At 35.5% G+C, this 22306-nt stretch overlaps 1 protein-coding gene across 5 annotated transcripts in view; it reads left to right on the top strand.

Annotated features, from left to right (window-relative positions):
• Positions 1 to 22306, top strand: part of PIBF1 (progesterone immunomodulatory binding factor 1) — a 118895-nt gene that overhangs the window by 29900 nt on the left and 66689 nt on the right. For all 5 annotated transcript variants that reach the window (XR_003990271.1, XR_003990270.1, XM_030477527.1 and 2 more), the window contains 2 exons: positions 2058 to 2183; positions 6278 to 6376. Coding sequence is in view for 3 of the 5 variants with exons in the window: in XM_030477527.1 (XP_030333387.1) it covers positions 2058 to 2183; positions 6278 to 6376 (225 nt within the window). In the remaining 2 variants the exon portion in view is untranslated. The remainder of the gene's footprint in view (positions 1 to 2057; positions 2184 to 6277; positions 6377 to 22306) is intronic.

The following is a 22306-nucleotide window of genomic DNA, read 5'->3' as shown; positions in this document are numbered from 1 at the left end:
ACCCGCCAAAATTTAAAAGAGACAGAATAGTTTGAGATTGTGGCAAGATGAGTGGCAGCAGCTCATAGCTACTGTTCTTGGGAATCTATGTCTAAGCACAGACCAACAAAGATTTCCCTTTGTATGTTTAATCTTAAAACACAATCCATAGTTGCATTGAGATGCTCAGATCACGTTTCGTTTATTCACAGTATAAAGCCTTACGAAAGAAGCTCATTAAAGCCTGCAGCTTGAAGAAGAAGAAACAACCTGATAAGGCAAAAACATTTTTAATTACTGCTCAAGCAAAAGACTGTAACAGCAGGGCAGGAATAAAAATTGCAAATGATAGGGCTTTGCTCCAGCAGCAACTCGGTGTTTATTAAAAGGCACTGGCAGGGCAGTTAAGCTCTATACTCGGAATATGCCCTTTACTATACCATTTGTTTATTTTAGTCATCGTAAAGATAAGTGTCCCTTTGAACTATCTCCTGGTGACATCACTGCGGGTGTTTAAGACTTTTCCAGATTCTTCAAATTTTTCACGGAACCTTCCTGACTCTTACCAGCCTTGCCATGGGAGGGAAGGTGGAATTGCTGCAATGACAGAATTTTTTATTTATTTATTTTTTTAGGTTTTTTTATTTTGGTTTTTTTTGGTGAGTAGTAATGGCGATAGCAAATGTGTAAGAAAGTGGAGAAAATGGTAATGCTCATTGATTCTGCACGAAGGAATTGTATCCTAAGGTCTTGATCTTCCAGTCTTTTTTTCTCTACATGTTGAGCCATATAAATAATACATAAAGAGAAGGAACAGTTTCTAATGGGGACCTTACATTGTGGTACAGGGTGTTTTGGGGGTTTGTTCTGGTTCTTTTATTATAAACTTCTTCATTGTGTCAGAGATATTCATGAAATATTTTACTGTGGTGTGGCATAACTGAGGAAGGAGAGGAGATAAATGTAAAGGGTCAACTGAAATTCAGTGCCTCAATACAAAAAAAACAGGAAAACCTGGACAGCAAGCCTTCTGCCATTTAAATATTTTGGGGCTTTTAGTTAACTTGCAGGAGTTTTTGGCCAGCTCAAGTACTGATTTCTAAAACTTATGGGCTATCAGACAATTGGAAATTGGAAGAAATCTGAAACCTTCTACAGTTATAAATGCACATTTCTTCATAAAAATGCTTTTATTTCCAAACCTGTAATTTCTACCAGTTGCTTCATTGCTGATTGATTATCCTTGAACATTAACTATAAAATTTTAACATTCCTTAGCTGTTAAGTACTTAGAATTTAAGTTTGGGTTTCTTATAGTTTTGTAGGAGAAATTCATTAAAGGATTCCCTATAGTCTGCCATGGGCTTCCAAAGTCACAAAAACATGTCAGTATTACTCTGAAATGAAATTCTTTTATCCTGGAATCTTCTGATACCTGCTGCTTATAAATTAATTAAAAATCATACTTAAGTTTTTATGTCACATTGACAGGATAGATTTCCAAATCTTGGGGTTTTTCGACTTCACAAATCTCCACAGCATGTAATCTTCAATGTTTCTTGTGATGTATTTTCCCTAAATGAGGTGCAGATAGTACACAACGAAGTCTTAGAGTAGCATGGCAGTATCGTAAGCTAGCAAGTTAATAAATGCTTACCCAGTGATGGAGACGGTAGAAAACTTCAGAAAGCGAGGAATTAATTTGGGGGGTTTAAGTGGTTAGTTAATATAAACACTCATGTAGAGGCTGACAAAGAATTTCTGGAATAATCTTAAGCATAATGTTGCATGATTAAGCGGTGTCAAATTACTTATAACAAATTTAAACAGTATGCAGAAAGCTTTTGTTTATTCCCAATTAAATATTATTTATTCCTGATGAATTTCTGCTCAGTTTGCATAACAACATAGGCTAAAATGTATTTCAAGTAGTTTGGGAGGAAAATTAGTAAAAATAAAAATAAAATGTAAAATCAAGAAGTGCTTTGCTTTACTTGTACAGCTGTATCTGAAGCTTTGATATTTTGGTGATTGCAATTAATTTTCAATTTCCATGTTGGGTATTTGTTTATTTACAGAGATCACTATAAAACAGAATATGAAAAGAGACTGCATGAAGAGTTGGAACAAATAAGGTTGAAAACAAATCAAGAAATTGAGCAGCTAAGAAGTGCTTCAAAAGAGATGTATGAACGTGAAAACAGGTAGATAACATGCAGGCAATAACCTAATTAGGGCAAAAATGACCAAATACTATTATGTGCTTAGGTATAATTCTAGTTGACTGGCTCGTTGAGAGGTAAACAAAAGGTGAGAATGTAAGTTCAGTTATAAAACTGATGAGAATCTTGTAAAAACTAAAATGAAATTAGACTTGTACGCTTGTAAATATATTGTGTTATATTTATTATTGTTATGGATATTCAACATTGTCAATGAAAAGTATTATCAGTCAGAGGGATGGAACACCTCTCCTATGAGGAAATGCTGAGAGTTGGGGTTGTTCAGCCTGGAGAAGGGAGGGCTCCAGGGAGACCTTATTGCAGCCTTTCAGTTCTTAAAAGGGGCCTATAAGAAAGATGGGGAGAGACTTTTTAGCAGGGCCTGTTGTGACAGGACGAGGGGTGATGGTTTTAAACTATAAGAGGAGAGATTCAGACTGGATGTGAGCAAGAAATTTTTTACAACAAGGGTGGTAAAATATTGATACAGGTTGCCCAAAGAGGCGGTAGATGCACCGTCCCTGGAGACATTCAGGGCCAGGCTGGATGTGGTTCTGGACAACCTGGTCTAGTTGAAGATGTCCCTGCTTTTTGCAAGGGGTTGGACTAGATAACCTTCCAACCCAAACCATTCTATGACTTTATGATTATTAAAATTCATGTTGTAGATAAACATGAGTGGTTAAAAGTTTGTTCAGATGTATACTTTTAGTTAATGAACACAAAATGTGTTGGTTTACCTGTCATGCTGTATGGGCAATCTTGAAACTGAGCCAGGAAACCAGAAGAGAAAGTGCTGATGCAGAAATTAAAGCAGAAAAAAAAAAGGGAAACTAATAAGATTTATGTTTTTATAAAACAAATCTATCTGAGATTTACAGCATTACGATTCAAGAAAGCATTGATTTTCTGTAAATTATTATAAAATCTCTTTTGAAGACAATCCTAGTCCTGCAGAGACCTGCATATTGAATTTTGTATGTGTGTCATCTTGTTGAATTCCATGGAATTACATGCAGAGTTAGGCACATACATAAGCCTTTAGGGATCTAAGGATTGGGACTCTTAGTACTGCATTTCTTTTTGAGCTTGCTTTTTGCCCCTTTTATTCCTTTAAAATGGAAGGAGCATTCAATAATTCATTATAACTTCATTGCAGATGTCCTCAAAGTGTCTTATGTGGAGAAGGAAATGACTGTAGTAAAAAGATATTTGTGGCATCAGCATCTGTTCCTCTAATAGGTAGTTTTGTTACTGCTCGGAAGAGTGAAAAAAGAACATGACTCCTGCTGTCTGTCTTCCAGTCAACTGAAAGGTTCTAATTAAAAAAATTACCTCATTGTGTAGTTTTGCAAGGGTGATTAAAATATATATATTACACACATACACATACATCCACACCACTTCCTGTATGCAAATCTATTTTGAATTACAAATTACGAATTTAAACCTTCGCTGTTCAGGGAGATTTGACAAGCGTCTGTATACCATTGAGAAAACTGCTGAAAGACATTTCATTTGTATCTGGAACCAATTTACAGAAGTTTTGTTCCTCATTTTGAAATAATTACTTCTGAAATGTAAATCCCTTAGATTTGATTTCATATTTTTCAAAAAAAGAATTTTTAGCATATGCTCTTTCTACAGAATACTAAAAAAATCCACCATGAGACAATGCTTCCCAATCTGAGGTGCCCCTTAATGGCGAGACAAATGCAACCCCAAATTGTGAGCAAATCAGTTTGCAGTGAATGTGTGATGTGATAAGATGCTGATTTTGACTGAAAATAAAGCTAAGATGCTGGTTTCCTCTTCAGGCTTGAAGCATGGAATGGTAGTACAGCTAAGCTAATCTAATATTAATTGCTCTTGCTCCTTACCACTTTGCCAAGCCTGATGAGCTTGATGTTTCCCTTGAATTTACTGGCACTTATTTTACACTTGGATGATTCAGTTCAAGAAGCTAAAATGGGAGGGAGATGACAAATCTATAATAGGGTGATGCTTTCGTTCTTAATTTATTTGGGATCAGTTTCACTTGCTTGGTTGTACTAAGCATTGGCTATGTTTGCATTAGCAAGCATGAGCGAATTCAAAGGGCGCTTGAATGTCTGCATGAGGTTTGACTTTGGATTAGCTGCAGTCTTTTCCTACAGATCAAACATGATTTAGTAGTTTTGAGCATGTTAGATGCTGTCCCTGAGCACATCTTCTGACTTGTTCAGGCTGACTGGAATCCAATTTGTGCACTCTGGAATAGTTTAGGGGTGTGAACTGAAGTGCAATAAACGGCAGTTTATTTCAAGAGGTTTATTTCAAAAGCTAATATAGATACCCTTGTGCTTCTGCTTCCCCTGAAGGATACAATATTGTACTCCTCTCCGAGTCATAATATGCTTGATCTTAGTGCCGTCAACAAAAATAATTACAATGTTCTTATATTTTGGTGTGAGTCAGTTTTAAAGAATCTGCTCTGAAGATCAGTCCCTGAATTTCATCAGTAAATTCTGTAGCCCAGTAACTAATTTTTTAAGGAAAATCTTGTTTTCTTTGTTTCATAGCCAGTTAACTGTTACATAATTCTGATGTTGGTTCTTCATAAGTAACTATTTCCTATTCATATGAATTACTTGAGTTCAGAAATATACCATTGATAACATTTCCTTCATCTAGAACGTAGTCTTTCATCCAAGAATTAGATACCTTTAGTGTAAGTAAAACAACCTAGGATAACATTTACATGGGCTTAATAATTTTCCATTTACTTCTGTATCTTAACTTCTATCTTTTCAAAATTTGCCCGAGACTGTAATTCCACTTTGCTTTAATTCAAAAAGTTCCTGTGGAGGAGAGGGGAACAAATAGCTTCAGTAGGAAGAGCGTGGTTGTATCTACATTAACAGTTTAGTTTAGGTGAAGAGTGTAGTTTTGAAGTGAAACCCCCTAGTCTTTGCTGCTTGTCATCTTAGTCATTGCTGCTTGCAATGACAAGGGAAACCCTCTACTCATTGATGCTTGCAATGTTTTTAATTGCCTCACAGTTTGTGCTTGGATTTATGGTATTCTGCTCACATTTGTAGCATATGAACAGGATTCCTCTTAAATGAAATGAAATTGAAAGGAATCTTTAAGATCATTTAATATATTCCAAACACTAATGAGTGTTCAAGTAACAGGAGAAAACTGGGAGTATCCTCAAAAATGGTTGTAATGTAGGTGTCTGGCCCTCAACAGCCTCTGCGAATTGGCTGTTATGTGTTGCACTAGATAATGGAGATACAGTTTATAAGCACTATCTAAGCAGTACTTCCACTTAGTACAGTTTATTACAGTGTTATGCTACATGCAGACTCCAGATTAACAGGCTATTAATACCTGTATAACTTTTTAACATAAGTAGTATATGTATTATTCTTCATATCACACTATTCTCATTTGTGTCAGTGAAATAATAGTTAATTTGAAAGTCCTGACTGATTCTTGATTAAAAAATTGGAAAAGTATAGATTGATTGCAATAAAATGCTTGTGTTATTTTATGGTTCTGTGCAGATCAAAAACAATGCTAGCAATAGAAACCAGAAGAAGACAGCAATGACATGCAGTAACCTATATATATCCAACTAATTAGCCAATTAGTTGTATGTGGAAGTAGGATTTCTATGCCTAGCTAATCTTTTCCTGCTCTGTCAGAAAAGTTGTGAATCATCTCAGCTAGGAGGACAGCATTCCCCTATTTATTAGTGAAGTATCAAGTATCAAAATTGTTGGCATTTACTTGATGCCTACAAAAATAAAGTAATTTGTAGTTTTAATATTCTGCACTTTTTAATATATTTCTACATAGGTGGTTTGATCATTGTTTTTAGAATTTCAGAACTGGAAACTTTGCTGGTATATATGAAAATAATCTGAAGAAAAGCCTCTATAATGAATAGGCATCTAGATAGACTCCTATATCATTCTGTGAGAATTGAAGAAGGTAGTATTGAAGTGCAGATCAGTCAGTATAATTCATGCAGCAAAACAGTCTTTTTTCGAACAGATTCTTGACAGAATAACTTTTCTTTCCTTCAGAAATTTGAGAGAAGCGAGAGATAATGCTGTTGCTGAAAAAGAAAGAGCAGTTATTGCTGAAAAGGATGCTTTAAGAAAACATGATCAACTCTTAGAACAGTAAGTATCTTTAAAAAATACAAAGGTGTAACGGTATTTATATCTCAGGAGCTTTAGGAGGAATGGCTGCTTAGACTTTCTGCCTATAAAGAAGAAATGGAATTACACGCATTTTGTTTAAAGGAAATTACAGATTTAATTTTAGTAGTACATTTTTTTTTCTTTTACCAGTACAGTAACAATATGGAAGTTTGATTCTTCTCCTACAATCTTGTAAAGACAAACAAACATAGTTAGGCATGTCATAGCAAGAATGTGGATTTTATACTGTACAGTAGCAGTGGTCAAACTCTGAACCTGTTGGGTTTTTTCTTTAGTTGAAAACAGAAAATTATCTTGGATGAGGACTTCAATGAATAGTTTTTGTAAAGTGTTGATAGAGAGCAGCAGTCATGAACATTTATACTTGCTACATGCTTCTTTTCTTACTGCTGCCTCTTCTCAGTCTTTCATATTCCATGAATTCTCAGTCTTTGATATTCCACAATATCAAAGATATTGTCTATACAAACATACTATTCTATTCATATGGAGAAGGAAACTTTGGTTTTTCTGATTGTTTACAAGCAGTCTTGCTATCCTGTTCTGCAGCATCTTTTTGTAAATTTAGAATATTAGTTATGGTAAATTATGAGGTAATTTAAAGCTTTTGATAGTAATAAAACTGTTCAAGGTAAGTTTGTTATGTGTCATAAATTTTGGACTCGATTCACTGTTTAATCCACATCCTTTTTTCTAAGGTGAAAAGATCAGTTCATTAACTGTGCTACCTAGTCATCTACTCAAAGAAAGTACTAGATGTGAACTTTTTTTTTACTTGAAATTGTTTTTAATTCCAAGCAGTAATCCATTAAAATGTTGCTAACTTAAGCATAGGCACAAATTAATTGAAGCTTTTCATTTTTATGTAGAACTCCCAAATTGCAGTGGTGATACTGCTGAAGAAACAGCATTGCCTAAGGACTGAAAAAAAGTCATTGCTTTTTGTCGTGTGAAGCAGTAGGAGTAGTTCTAGAGTGAACGAGATGGGTCAGAGGACTTGATATCTACTCAGTTTCAGGGGTTTGGCTTCAGAGTAATCTAGTTTGGGCTGGATGGGCCCAAGGGTGTCGAATGCCTTTTACTGGGTAGAGTACATTGTGGGCGTTCTCGGATTCTCAAAAAGGAATTCAGTTAGCAAACTCTGAGATGATGGCTCCCCAGTGCAAGTCAAAATGTGCAAATCAAAGCTGGTTAACTGGGGACAACCAGGAAACTTAGTTCAAAACTGATCTCCTGAGTCAAAATAAAATGCTTATGTGAGCCAACCATATGTTTCTTTCTGATGAGACTGCCACCTTTTATTGTGATAAGAGTATGACATGTGGGGAGTTCATATCTAACTGGAAGCTCTGGTGGAAAATAGGGCTGGCGTAAGATAATTTGAGTATGAAACTTGGTTGTTTTTAATGGAAATATCAACTTTGTAATTCTTACTGTATTTATTTTTAAACTTTAGAACCATGGAGAAAATACTTCTTTGTTCTGCTGTATTCCCAGTCATATAACGTCTTTTTTTTTTTCATATTGCTGCTTTTTTTTTTATTTTTTGAGGAGAGAAGTTCCCCCACAATCAGAAACAAGATTTTCAAATGGAAAAAAAGGGGAAAAAAAAGAATGATAATAATATACCATTTGTTGTCATCTTGTTTGATACACTCATGCTTCTCCTCCTGTAGCTTTTTCTAGTAATAATCTCTCCAATTAAGTAAATTCTCCCTTCCTTGATATCAAAAATTAATAAGATGATTAATACTTTTTTTTTTTGTACTTCAAAGAAGTAGATCATTCATCAGAAGATTATGCTTTTCAGAGAAAAAAACTTCTGCTTGGGAAAATGGAAAACCCCATACTTCCCTTCTTTAAAATGTAGGTGTCTCTCTTTAAAACTACCTCACTTCTAACCACGGTACAGGATTTAAGACCATGACTTTTTCCACATTCCAGTTCACCTACCTAAATGACCTGCAAAGTAACACACTGGCATGATGAGATGGAATAAATGCCTTAACTTAAAAGACCCCAAATCCTGAATTTACTGTGGATTGACATGTGACAGTTCTGTAACAAAGAAATTTTCTAGTATCACCAGAAAGCCCTAAGATAAAAATGAATACCTGTGTTGTTCAATTCTCTATTTAAGTGATTCTAACAGCTCGTTCTACTTTAGTGAAAACAAGGTGACTCATCGTAGTTACCACTGGTATCATAATCTGTATAAACAAACATGTTTGAAAGCTTCAGAAGTATGTGGAATGTTGACTGGCCTGAATGGTGGTTAAATAAAGCCCCTGGCAAATCTTATGATCAGAAGTGTAACTAATACCCAATATTCTAGTCAAGCAGTTATTTTCATTTTTCTTACTGATGTTTGTGATAGCTTTTTATAAACAGCTGTTTACATATGCCAAGAAAATACCAAAGTGATAATATCCATGAAAGAGTTATATTGAGAATCTGCTGTTTCAACCTCAGAATAGACCACTATAATGTCAGGATGTAAGTTTTGTTACAGCTGTATGTTCCATGTGAGAATCCATGTTTTGTTTATCTGCGACAATGAAAAAAACTTAACTGACTTGGTGTTTTGGATTAAACTGAGGTCAGTGTCACACATGTTCTAAAATGTGGTGACCAAGTGGAAACATTTTCACCTTGTTTTAAACTTGTGGTAAGGTGAGTAGGACTTTTTTATAATTTTAAAGCTATATTGTCTCAGTTGAAAGTATCTAGGAGTTGAATGAAGAGAGCAATTCTGTAAAAGCTCCATCATCTACTACATAATAAAGCATAGATACTAAATATGTTCCAACTTTTCTTTCTCTTGAATATTCCTGGAGTGTTACTTTCAAACTATTGACTGTCTATCTGTCATTCACTTCTTGCAAAACAGCATCAAAAAGTAGAACAAATGCATCCTGGTTTCCTATCTTTTTGGTTTTTTCCTACTGGTGAAGTTTTCTAGTTTCATATAATGTGCAACATCAAACTGAAATGTTTCCATTGTTCAAAGTGGACTCTAAGGTCTAATATGGGATGAGGTCATACAAGTGCACTTCACCTCAGGGGATGCTTACAAGAGCCATCTCTTGGCTTTGATTGTTCACTTCCTTTAAATCTTAAGGAGTATAATTTCTTTTTCTGAGACCATATAGCTCAGCTCTATCCATGGAAACTGGGTGAAAAATTCCAGAATTACTGAGAACACAGGGGATATCCATAGTTGGTGAGATTTTACAAAATCTTCTTAGTAACAAAAAAAAAAAAAAACCAAAAAAAAAAAAAAATGTTCTCTGTTACAGTTGATTGTTGCTTACGTGATGTACTCAAGGTGATTTTTCTTTTCCTGTCTTTGTAATGATAAAATGAGAAGTGTAGAGAAACAAAGAGAAATCAAACAGGTATGCAGTAAACAGAAGAAAAATAATCAAGAAAATTGTGTGTGGCAGTACTATTCCTTCAGCTTTACATTGGGTATTATTTAGAAAAAAACTCAGTTTTTTAAAAGCTAAAGGGAGGTTTAAGTTCCTGCCTTTGTCTGTCAGTTAATAGGCTACTTTGAAGTATGTACTTTTTTTTCCTTTCTTATTTTAATATGCATAGATGACGCAAGAGCATTTTTAAACAATATTTTTATAGTTGGGCTGAGTAAAGTCAGGAAGAGTGCTACAAAAAGCAGTTTAGAGCCTTAGGTTTGTTTCATAAAGATTTCAAAAGATTTTGTATTTTTATTTAAACCTTTCTGGATTGATGTATGTAGCTCAGCTATTTAAAACTATTAGATTTGTAACTAACCATCTGCTGGAGGTAAAAATACCTTTAGCAGTATTTTTAGTGTTTCTATTCAGAAATGCCTTTCTCAAATAAAAAGCAAAATAGAATAAAAGTCATTCATTGACATTTCTTGATAGCAATTGTCTATGTTTCATAGGTTTTAAAAATGTATGCAAAAAGTTCTCTGTATGTTTGTTTGCTTACTTAATGCTTTCCAGTTAGCTGCAAGCCATGTATACATTTTGAAGATTTCTGCTAGTCTCTCCATTAATCTTTATAATTTGAAGTTCTTTTCCCCCTGTTTTGTTCTTTGCAATTGTGGTGCTTTTTAGAATTTATTTGGGGGTGAGATTAATTCTATCTGATTTTAGTCATCTGTCTTAAACTTTGTAGGTGATGTAGAAAGGTGATCAATCCTGCTCATAAAGTGGGTGTTTAAATTAGATGAAATTAAGATCCCTATATCTTCTTATTAATTGCAGACAAGCCTAGAGGATTATCTTAGATAAGAAGATAATTCAGGAAATTTACTGAATAAATAACTGCTCTACTTTGCAATTAGAATCTCTGCTGAGTATGCAGGAATTTGATTATTAGATTAGCATTTATTACATTATACATTCATTGTTAATGGAAACATTAAAATTAATTATTCGCCCCTTCTATTAACATGTTTTTATCCAGATGTTGCTGACTGCAATGACAGAATTCCAATCTTAAAATGATTAAGTCAGTGTATTTTTGTGCTGGACTAATTGCTAATATTTAAACAAGGGTCTATTATCTCTTAAAGAGTATTTGTATAAAAGTAAGATTTAAATAATTAAAAAAAAATCCATGCTGAAAACTTCTGGCCAAAATATTTCTTTGCCAAAGCTGCTGTAACCTTATATTAAAACACACTGAAATGCTGTGAATGTCATGGAAATTGATTCTGAACTTCCAAGAGGATGTCTTTCAGCAATGCAAAGGCAGCAGTGTAAAAGACCAGGACTGACAATATGATGGAGAAGCAGAGAAAAAGTCCATTTCCCAGGGGACTGGGTCTAATTTGTTTCCAAGCTATAGAAGCAGCACTGAAGTCCATAACAAAAACAATTCTATGCATCCTATATTTCTACTGAAATGACTAGGAAGGCTTCCACTCTTTTTCCCTTCTAAGGATATATTTATTTGGAGTTTACATCTTAATAGATGATTAAACTGCATTTTAATAAATGGAAGGAGAAAACCTAATTAACTGATTTGACCAAATATTAATGTTAGAAAGACTGCACGCTTGCTGGGACATGCCTCATTGTCTTGAGTTGTTAGATACCTAATAATGATCTCAAAATTTTATATTTGTAGCTAAGATTGTGTTTCTCCAGAGTGAATGCTTTAAGCCCTGTAACCAGTTACCTCATAACTGTAACTGTCTTAATGTCTTAATGTCAAGACTCATAGGAATGATAAGTTAGTCTGATGGCTGACCTTTCTGAGCTTCATTACATCTGGAGTGCAGGCTTTGAAGTTTGTTCTCTTACTGTGCAAAGAATGTTCAGTGATTATATTTATAGCTTTAGAAATCTTTTTATTTTAGTTCCCCTTGCCCCAGCTCCTAAGAAATAATTCTCACAAAATATTATTAGCTTCTGAAGGATGCTTTGGGAAGGTAGTAATATGAACATATCCTGATATCATAAAGATTTTCCTTAAGCCTTGACATTCTTGTTTTACCTGTTCATTTGCTACTAGCAAAAATGCCTTAATCTTGAAACATGAAGATCAGTGAAGGCAAAATGTTAAAATTCTGTGAGGGCTATTACGCTGAGTACCTAAGAAACTATTAATTCTTTTAAGTCCTTAGTGTTTTTGTCAACCTGGAAAGGTTGAAAATATATCAGTGTCCTTTTGAGAACAAAATTGAGAAGAGTTATAAATTCCTTCAAAGACGCATCCTGTGTTATAAGGATGCTGCTGCTTAGACTTCATATAGTTCTTGAATTACAGGGTTGAAACTTCCACTGCAGTCCATGATTTTACGATGTTTGTTAGTATCCCTCGTGTATACACATTTTTGTGATTCACTGCATACAGCTTCTCATTAAAGATGGGCACTGACAGGATGAGCAAATAGGGGAACTCATTACCAAATGATGTTTCAGGTGCTAAGTTTACATGGGTTCAAAAGGAGACTGAAAAAGCTCAGAGATTAATTTGAGAATTATTGAACAAGTAGAAACCACATCCAATTCAGGAAATCCTTGAGCTAGAAATTGTTGAATGCTAGTGGCAGAGGATTAGGGAGAAATATAATCTCTGCAGAAGTTTTTCTGGCTCATCTCAAAACACACACTTTTGGCTATAATTGGAGACAGAATTATGAGGCTACCTAGACCTTGCGTCTGATACACTATAACTAGTCTATGTACAGCTATTCTATGTAGAACAGAACAGAAGCTATGAAACACTGAGACATCTTAACCTGTATGTTTGCTTTGTGTCCCTTTGAAAAGTCTAGGCTGGAGGTAATGACAAGATATAAATGAAAGCACTTATCTGAAGATGAAGTTAATGTGATTTTATTTTTATTTTTTAAAGATTTAGATATATACACATTAGGTTGTCTATGCAAATAATATTTCTTCTGGAATGTGTCTAGCTATCTTAGCTTGAAGGATTCAATTTGTGTGTGAAGCCCCTAGCAGCATTTGGTAGCCCAAAACATTAACACTTCAATGGCATATCAGAGAAGAACCTGTTTATAGGAAACTCCAAGTACCTGGATTTTAGAATACAGAAGAAAAACAAGTCACAGATAACCACATGACCATAAATGCATGCAGTGATTGTTAGTTGCATATGTCTAACAAAACTGTGAATTGTAGCACCTATTTAAAAGCTAAATTCTTCAACACAGGAATATTGTATTTTTTGCATGGCTATATAAAAAATTTGATATTCAAATGATGGCTAAATATGTAATATTATATTTCAGTCTAATAAAACCATAAAAGTTTTCTTTTAATAGTAATTATCTTCTAGAATTACATTCAGAGTCTGTGGTTACATTCTGATACCCTCTGGAAAAGGATGTGATGCTATGCTTGTACCTGGATAATGAACTGTTGAAGAACAGTCTGTCCAAATAGGTGTTTTCATGGCTTGAAAAGGAAGTTACAGCTCTGTAATCTTACGGACCTCATAGTAAACTTACGGGAAACTCAGAAATGTTAGTCAGCAGCACTAACATTTATGAGAGTGAACTTTGGGCTGGGTTTTGGCCAGAGCTTTTCTTTTGCAGAATCACATTCAAAGTGCTGAGAAAATGTTAGGTATAACTGGACGCCTAACTCTACTGCTCTCAGCTTGGTCCTCACTTGCATGGTGGTGATACCTATTTCATATAAGTAATTTTCACAAATAAGGAAAATGTTAGCATATTGTTCTGGAATTGAGGGTAGCTAGTCCATTTATAAATGAATAAATGAAGGAATACAAGTAAACAAAGGACCTTCATACTCTGTTCATGAACATGCTACCAAAACAATGTATATTGGTGAGCCCAAGGTAGTTTCAGGTGGTAAGCCACAGGGAGCTGTTTGCCTTGGGCAGTAGTCCATCCAGCATTGAATGTGACTAATTAATCATATTGAGGACTTCCCAAAAGATGACATACGATATTTACATGTATTGCTCCCAACTGAGGAAACCACCATTCACAACTGATGGAACAACTATGTGAGTCCATGGCAGCCTGTTTGCTGCTTTTTCTCTGCATGAGATTGGCTTGTCTGGTGACCAGTTTCTTGATGAGGAAAGAGTGGAAAGACCGTGGTTGGAGAGCTGACTTCCCTTTGTATGGTCTTGTTTCTAGATAAGATTTCCTCAAGAATGTATCCCAGACTTTGTCAAGGTTGGCTCAGAGAGTTGTTTACATTCAGGGAGACCAGTAATTTTTTTTTGAAACTACATGCCTGCAGCACTGAAGTATTGCATCACGTATTGGATAGTGGAAAGGGCATGTTCTTTAGTTTACTCAGTGCAAAGCTGTATAGATAATTTTTACAGCTTTGTGTTTCTAGCTAAATAATCTAAAGGCACAATTGTGTCTATGATGTGGCTATCTGGGTAACTCTGTAAGACTATTCTGTGAAACCAGCAAAATGAATGTGCAATTAATGTTGAATGTATAGTTAACCAGAGTTCAAGAGCTTGCTAAGGAATACCTTGATCCTGGATAGCTGTGGGGCTGGTAACGTGACAGGTTAACAGCAGTTTTACCAAACATCATATAGCCATAGTGGCACTTATATGTGACATGGCATTTGACTCGTGAGGATACCAAAAGGGTGGTACTACTTTGAGTTAGTGAAGATATCAGTCAGTATACAGGTGTGAACTGGTTTTATATTTAAACAAATTTTAAAAAAGTTACTTATAAGCAGAACTTTAGCAAGACTGAAGTGAGACGGGAACATTTGCTCTTGATAGGCCTCTCAGGAGAGCACTATGTAGTGCTCCCCTCAGAGGAGTAGATATGCTGGACTGTTGCTGATGGTAGCTGGTGATGATTAGTGAGAGGATTTGTAATTCTGTGTTAGGAGGAGTGTGGTGAGAAGCAGTAAGGACAGAACCTGGGAAGTGAAGAAACCCAACAGAAAGGGAGTGGAAGGGTGCATATAAAAGAATAAATCAAGGGGCTTTACTACAAGTAATAAAGAGCTTCTGTAGTTTTTACCACTAGGTAGAATTCTTGACGATGTTGCTAATATGAGCATATACTGGCCAACCCTTTCTTATAAGCCCTGTTTAATAGCAGGGGTTTGTACTTGAAAGGAAGCTAATGTGGACTACTGAAGACGATGTTGCACAGATCACCATGCAAACTCCTCTCGTGCAGCATAGAGACGGTAGGGATTGTGTGTATGTGTGCCCCTGACAGGTACCCAATTTGCCACAAGTTCCAATTGCAACACCTTATGCCAGCTTATTACCCACAGAATAAATATGCATATAAACAGCATAATATGAGAAACTTTCTCTTAAAGGGAAGTAAACTTTTTCCATCAAGTAGCAGTGTGGTTGTAGAAATAAGTGTACTTAAAATATAATTCAGGTTTCTTTGAGATGAAGCTTGGGCATTATGTAAAATGCTTATACCTGTCTGTCATTTAATCTTTTCATAAAATGTTAGATTTTATAACAAGCACATAAAATGTAAATGTATGCACTTGCACTTACAAGCCTACTTGTATATCTCTTCTCAAATTTAAATACTGGATATATTGTCAAAATGCTGCAACGCTTGGCTGATATTTTAACATAAATACTACTGCATGCGTATGTATATAATCTAGTTTAAGCTTTGGTGTGGAACTTGTCATCTGGAATTGTTTTTGTGGATATTCTAATTGTTTCATGGAAAGTGTTCGTTGCCATGGGTAAACAGATATAGAAGCGCACTGATTCATCCCTTCTGAAATTTTGATTAATGTTTACTCTGATTCCTCTGAGATCTTAACCTTTCCCTTTCCAGAAATATATAGATCTTAAGTATCAAGGTGCTTCAAAAAGTTACCTCTTCCTATATTACCTTGGATACATTTTTGGGGTCATTAGAATTGGTTGTGGGTTGTTGAGAGAGGAAGAATTTGTCCTACACAAAACTCTGCAGGAAGGAGAGAAAATTTTAGGGTTTTTTTTAATGGTACTTAGAGTACCATTTTGCACAAAAATGGTGCTCTAAGTAGATTAAAGTAATGAGAAATCCTAGTCCTTCACTTGTTTTCGTATGCCTCTCACTTCAGGCAATTAACTGACTCTTGAATCTCTGAATGTACTCAGTACAGATTGTTTCTCTAAAGAGTAGAGGATGAACACAATGTGACTGTGACTGATGTAAATCCCATGCTCCTGTGAAATGCCCAGAAATAGGTGGAGTGAGGCCTTGACTGATACCTTAATTCTAAGATTTTTAGACGTAAAACCATGTGAGGAAATATTGCATCTTTTTTGTCTGTTGCATGTTCATTTAAGACTCTTACTCTTTTTTTTTTTTTTTTTTTTTTTTAAGCTAGTGAGGCTGAACTTTTTAGTTTTAAATTTGTCCCTTATGACATTGTTCCCAGTCACAAGTTGTGAAATCTGGGTCTAATTTCTGTGTTATGACAAAGTTCTGGTCTTTTTTCAAAGTATTCTATACACATAGATAAATGGGGTACATTTTGAGTTTATTTTCTTGGTGCCAGATGAATGCCTTTTATCAAAGAAAGAAAAAAAAATTTCGAAGTAATGCATTTGCTGCGAGGCACTTGCATTATTGAAGTGTGCAGATGAGCAGAAAGTGGTTGACATGCTACAAGTTAGAAAAGAACTACCTTATGGTAATTTGTTTGCATGCCAGGGTTCTGTTTTAGTAAGATAATCAAATCTTCCTTTTGTCCTTCATCTCCAGTGGTTATCTGTTTATACAGAACAACTGTATTAAACAATTTTAGTTTGACCATTAGAATAACCAAAAATAATTGCAACCTTTTTATTGCTAAATTGATATCTTTTGGCAGAATTATTTGTGAATTATTTTTAAAGATATTTTTTACATTTATCTTTGTAAGTCTCTATTGTTATGCCAGCTGTCTAAATCTTTTCATAAACCTCAGTTAAAAGAAACATTTTCCATGGTTGTTCTAAAATATAATGTTTACTGGAAGGGAAGTCTAGTGAATTCCCACAGATGAAGTGTGAGTGTATTTCTCCCACTTGTAAATGAGTTCTTATTTCCTACAGTGCATATTCTGGTACCACAATGAGTCATTTTCAACATGTTTTAGTTTAGCTTTAAAACATTTTAAAACTTGGCAGATACATGTAAATGAATGTTACATCCAGTTTTAGAAACTGCTTCCAAATAATATTTTACTAACATGATGACTGTGAATAGACCTTTCAGAATGCAGAAGTGTCCTTTGTGATAAGCCTAAAAGCATTTGCAGAGGTCTTATTTCTGTTTTGCTTTTGTCACCTTTAGCATGTTTTGGTTTCACCATTCTGTAAAATATAGAGAATACTTTGGTGAAAATGCTTTAAGAGTTACAAGCAAAGTGTTGTAAATGGAACGCTTTAGCCAGGCAAGTGATAGCTTTCTTCAGATATATTGACTGAATTTTGCAACATTTCGTGCTATTTTATTTTACAGTTTCTCAATTTTACAACTTTCAAAATAAATCTAGTGCCATTTTAATATTATATTGTTTAAGGTTATATATGCCATTCCACACTTTAATGTGTTTCTTTATATGTTACCTTGACAGTTCAAATATTAGAAAAGAACTTAAGATTAAATAATATGCTTAAAAGGGACTTAGGAGTAATGAATGAGGGTAGAGTGGGGGGAAAATGGAGAGGGAGACCAGGCAAAATCAAAACAAAAACAACAAACAGACAAACAAAAAAAAAGACCAGCTAACAGTCACCAGTGTTCCATTGGTGAGACAGTTTATTTTCATTTATCTCTTACTTAAAAAATATCTCTTATTTTAACTTCCTTGTCCTATCTTCCTGGTATCTGGGATCTTAGATACTTTGCTCACATATTGATACCTATGCTAAGACACACTTACATTTCTGCAGCCTGGATTTGAATACCACCCTAAATTTTTTCCAGTTGGCAGCATTTGTCATGTCAATTTAATATGCATGTTAGGGATAACTTTGATTGTTCTCTGTCCCAGCTTTAACCATCTGTTGTCCACAATGAAACACCATATTATCAGCAAGCTCTTACTGAAATGACCATCCTTAAAAATTTCTTTAGCTGTTTATTAGACTCAGAAGATGGGGAAAACATTTAAAACTTTATTTCTATGCCTTTCATTTCAAGATATTGTGGAATCCTTTTTCTCTTAGTTGTATCGTATAACATATAAAGGAAACCTATTTAAAAACCCTTCCTCTACTCCTCCAGTTGGTCTTAAATATATTCATCAAGGAGAAATCAAAAAAAGGAGAGGGAGAAGTTAGTTTAGGGGATAGAGAGTCTTAATCATTTTGTCAGACAAATATAAGTACATTTTTCTCCTTCCATTATGTCTAAGTTGTTGTGAAACTTGCAGAAGATTGGTGATAGGCAAAAGAGTCCAAACATTAGTTTCTGAGAAAAGAAAGTAAATGCTACATGGACTTCAGCACAGCTTTTACTGTGGCTGGTATCAGTCTTGTCTAAATGCCTATGCCAGGATGAAATCATGTCCATAAGGTACTTGTTCCTTTCCACTGACTTATAAAGGGAGTTTACATGACAGGTTCAGATGTGGATACCCACTTTGTAAACACTTGAAGCAAGGTGAGGTGAGTCCCACCTGTCTTTTCTGAGTTCAGTGAGTTCAGCATAGCTTCATTACAAATTCATGGGGTTTGGAGCTTTTGTGCGTTACCATCATTCTTGTTGAGTCCTTTGGGAGTGAAGCAAGCCTGGGAAGAAGGGAGAGGTGGGGGGAAGGTGTTTTAAGATTTAGTTTTTATTTTCTCATTATCCTACTCTGATTTGATTGGTAATGAACTAAATTCATTTTCCCCTGTTTTGCCCGTGATGGTAATAGGCGAATGATCTCTCCTTGCCTTTGTCTCAACTCATGAGCCTTTCATTGTATTTTCTCTTCCCTGTCCAGCTGAGGAGGTGAGTGATAGAGCAGCTTTGGTGGGCACCTGGCGTGCAGCCAGGGTCAATCCACCACAGTGTACTGGTTTGATATGTTTGGTAAGTACAGGTCTTGCACATACTAATGGCTTTCCAGCTGGTTGTCATAGTGATATCTCGGGGCAGATTTTCATTGACTAGATTCCACTGAAGTCTTACCAATGCCTCCTGTTCTCAAGCACCACCTAACCTCAGAGGCACTTAAAATCAGTCTGCATTCCAAATTGGAGCACATCTAGGTAGAGGTTCCTGTGCATGCTCGGAAGTCTCCTGGTTTGGAAAGTTAAGTGTTTATTTTGATATGGGTAAGGAGGTACTTGAACTCTGTTCAAGTCCCTGAAGGGCCTGTTTTTATTAGGTCATGGCTAACTCATTCAAAAGCACTGAGTTCACTCCAGTACACTGTTAGAAGAGGAGGTAATGGCTAAGCTTGCCTCTTTCGTAACATGCTTTGAGCACTTGCTCAGGAAGTTCAAGACCTTGGTCCTTTCCCTCTCAGTCTCCCTAATTATTTAAACAAGTTTTGGTGTTACCTGGAAGTTTTTTACCCAGAATTATTGGCAACAAGTGTGTTAATATACATAATGCACAAGTCAAGCAAAATGCCACAAAAGAGGAAATATAAACTAATTTGGGGGATTAGTTTTGTGAATGCTGTTCATACAAATCCTCAAAAAAATTATGAAAATGCAATTAAAATACAACTTCTAGACTTTTTAAAGCTATGTTGATTGCCTTTTTGCGTTTCTTTTTCCTTTATTAAAAAAAAAAAAAAACAACCAAACAAAAAAAAAAACAAAACCAAACCCAACAAACTAGCAAACAAACTTACAAATGTGGATATTGACAGGAAAGTAGTTACCTATAAGGTTTATAAACATAATTTTGAGAATAAGCCTTTTGGATCATTGATTCTTTTGTCATTGCATGTAACCGTCTTTTCATATGTTAACCTCTGATCTCTACTGTTCCTAGTGGAAGCTATTCCAGGATCATAAGGGAGCTGGAGCATCTCCCATTTGAAGACAGGTTGAGAAAGTTGGGGCTGTTCAGCCAGGAGAAGAGAAGGCTGCGTGGAGACCTCATAGCAGCCTTCCAGTGTCTGAAGGGGGCCTACAAGTATGCCAGAGAGGGACTCTTCATCAGGGACTGTAGCGATAGGACAAGGGGGAATGGGTTAAAACTTAAACAGGGGAAGTTCAGGGTAGATATAAGGAAGAAGTTCTTTACTGTGAGGGTGGTGAGGCACAGGAACAGGTTGCTTAAGGAATTTGTGAATGCTCCATCCCTGGCAGTGTTCAAGGCCAGCTTGGACAGAGCCTTGGGCAACATGGTTTAGTGCAAGGTGTCCCTGCCCATGGCAGGGGGGTTGGAACTAGATGATCTTAAGGTCCTTTCAAACCCTAACTATTCTATGATTCTATTCTAGTTGTTATGTTCAGATGGAGTTTTAATTTCTAAGATTACTTTCTCCTGGTTTATAACAAGGAGTTCTGGTACTAGCATTAGTACTTAAACATCTGTTGGTTTGCCCTCTTAAAATCTTAGTCAGACTTTGTTTTCCTAGATTGTAGCTTATTTGACTTCTCCTGGGATAGATTCCTTGTTCTCTTGAACATCTGACTACCATTTCTTTTAATCTTGACCTTCCTTCAACTGGAATAATTGGAATTCTGAACAGTGTTTCAGATAATTTTCTGCTCTGTCTTGTATGACACCATCATTTCCACTAGATGTGTCTTAGTGATTCCTGGAACTATCTGTCTTTTGCATAGCTGGATCATGTTAGCAGTTTAGTTATCCTGATATCATGTAATGAACCTAGATCCTTTTCCTCAGTCTGTCCTGTCTTCTAAGTGTCTGATGAAAACAGCCACCATTTTAAGTTTTCTAGCCCTACTCTTAACTCCTGTTTGTATATACATTTTTATTTGGTTTTGTGATTATTCTTCTAATGTAGCAATAATAATCATGCTCTCCAATGTATCAGAGAGGCACATCACCTTGGAAGATGTGAAATCTTTTTGCTCTACGTATTCAACATGAGACACAGCTCACCTAAACTTGTGTACTTAGCATGGGTACTACAAAGGAGTTGCAAACATCTAAGATATCATTAAAGTAAGTGAAAACTTATTAAGCACAATCAGTGGGTTTGGAGAGCCATTCAGCTGACCAAATCAAGGTTGCTGCCTCAGAACTGCAAAGGGTTCTCTTTATAACCCTTTGACTGCAGTGACTACATTTCTATCACTCATACTGGGGACACAACTTACAGGTAGATGCCTAAGCCTTTCTAAACATAGTTTAAAAAAAAATCACAGATTGGTTGAGTTTGGAATGGACCTCTGAAGGTCATCTGGTCCAACCACCCCACTCAGGCAGGGCCACCGAGAGCCTAGGTTGTGCAGGATCATGTCCAGATGTCTTTTGAGTATCTCCAAGGATGAAGACTCAGCAACCTCTTCGGGTAACCTGTTCCAGTACTCAGTTACCCTCACAGTTTAAAAAAAAGTGTTTCCTGATGTTCAAATGGAACCTCCTTTGTTTCAGTTTGTGCCTTTTGCTTCTGTTCCTGTCAGTAGGCACCACTGAAAAAAGCTTGGCTCTGCCCTCTCTGCACCTTAGTGGTCTTAAATGTACACAGCTGATGTAGTAGTGAACTGTATCATCTAAGTAAACAATGGAGTCTTCAAGATAGAAGCTATAGGTGGTAGGATAATGATACAATAAAAGATAGTCACATGAATGTCAAGGAATCTTGACAAACTTAAGCCCTACAGCAGTTTCATAAAGGAAGCTTCTGAAGCATTTTAGAATTGGATTTAGCAAAATTTAGTTGATGTGAAATACAAACCAAGCTTATTAGTGTGATAAGAGTAGATTGGCTGTGAAGAGGTTTTATTTCTGTTTTCCTATCCCATCTTTCTTTTCCACTGTTCCCTAGACTGAGATGTGATATGTCCGCCTAAGCAACAATTCCTGAAGCATGTTTTTAATCTATATTTTTAATACTTTTTTTCCTAAATCTTCAGCTATTTGATGATGTGTCAACATCATGTAAAAATTTAAATGCCTAAAAAAAGAAATGAACTAGGTCTCAAAAATTACAATTTTAGCTCTGGTGTATGATACTTACCAATGTGACCTTGCATTACTGAGGTGGGGCAGGGAAGAATAACATTTCTGAAAAGTGCAAATACTGTAATTGTAATTGTTTTTATCATTCAACAATTCACACAAACCTGTCAGGGCATTTTCTTTTCTGTATTAGTCTTGAAAAAGCACAACACAAATTACACCAGTTTCTCTGTAATTTTGTAATTGCATAAATTTTAGTTCTTCTGTACCTTCTGTTTAGCAGCTGCCAGATTTAATGGTTATGGAAAATGTGGACTAATATTACTTTTAGAAACATGTAGGTTTTAATCACATTT

This window comes from Strigops habroptila, chromosome 2 (assembly GCF_004027225.2).
Source record: "Strigops habroptila isolate Jane chromosome 2, bStrHab1.2.pri, whole genome shotgun sequence".
Taxonomy (NCBI): Eukaryota; Metazoa; Chordata; class Aves; order Psittaciformes; family Psittacidae; genus Strigops; species Strigops habroptila.
The sequence above is the reverse complement of the archived record's forward strand: the minus strand, read 5'-3'. Positions and strand labels throughout refer to the sequence as shown.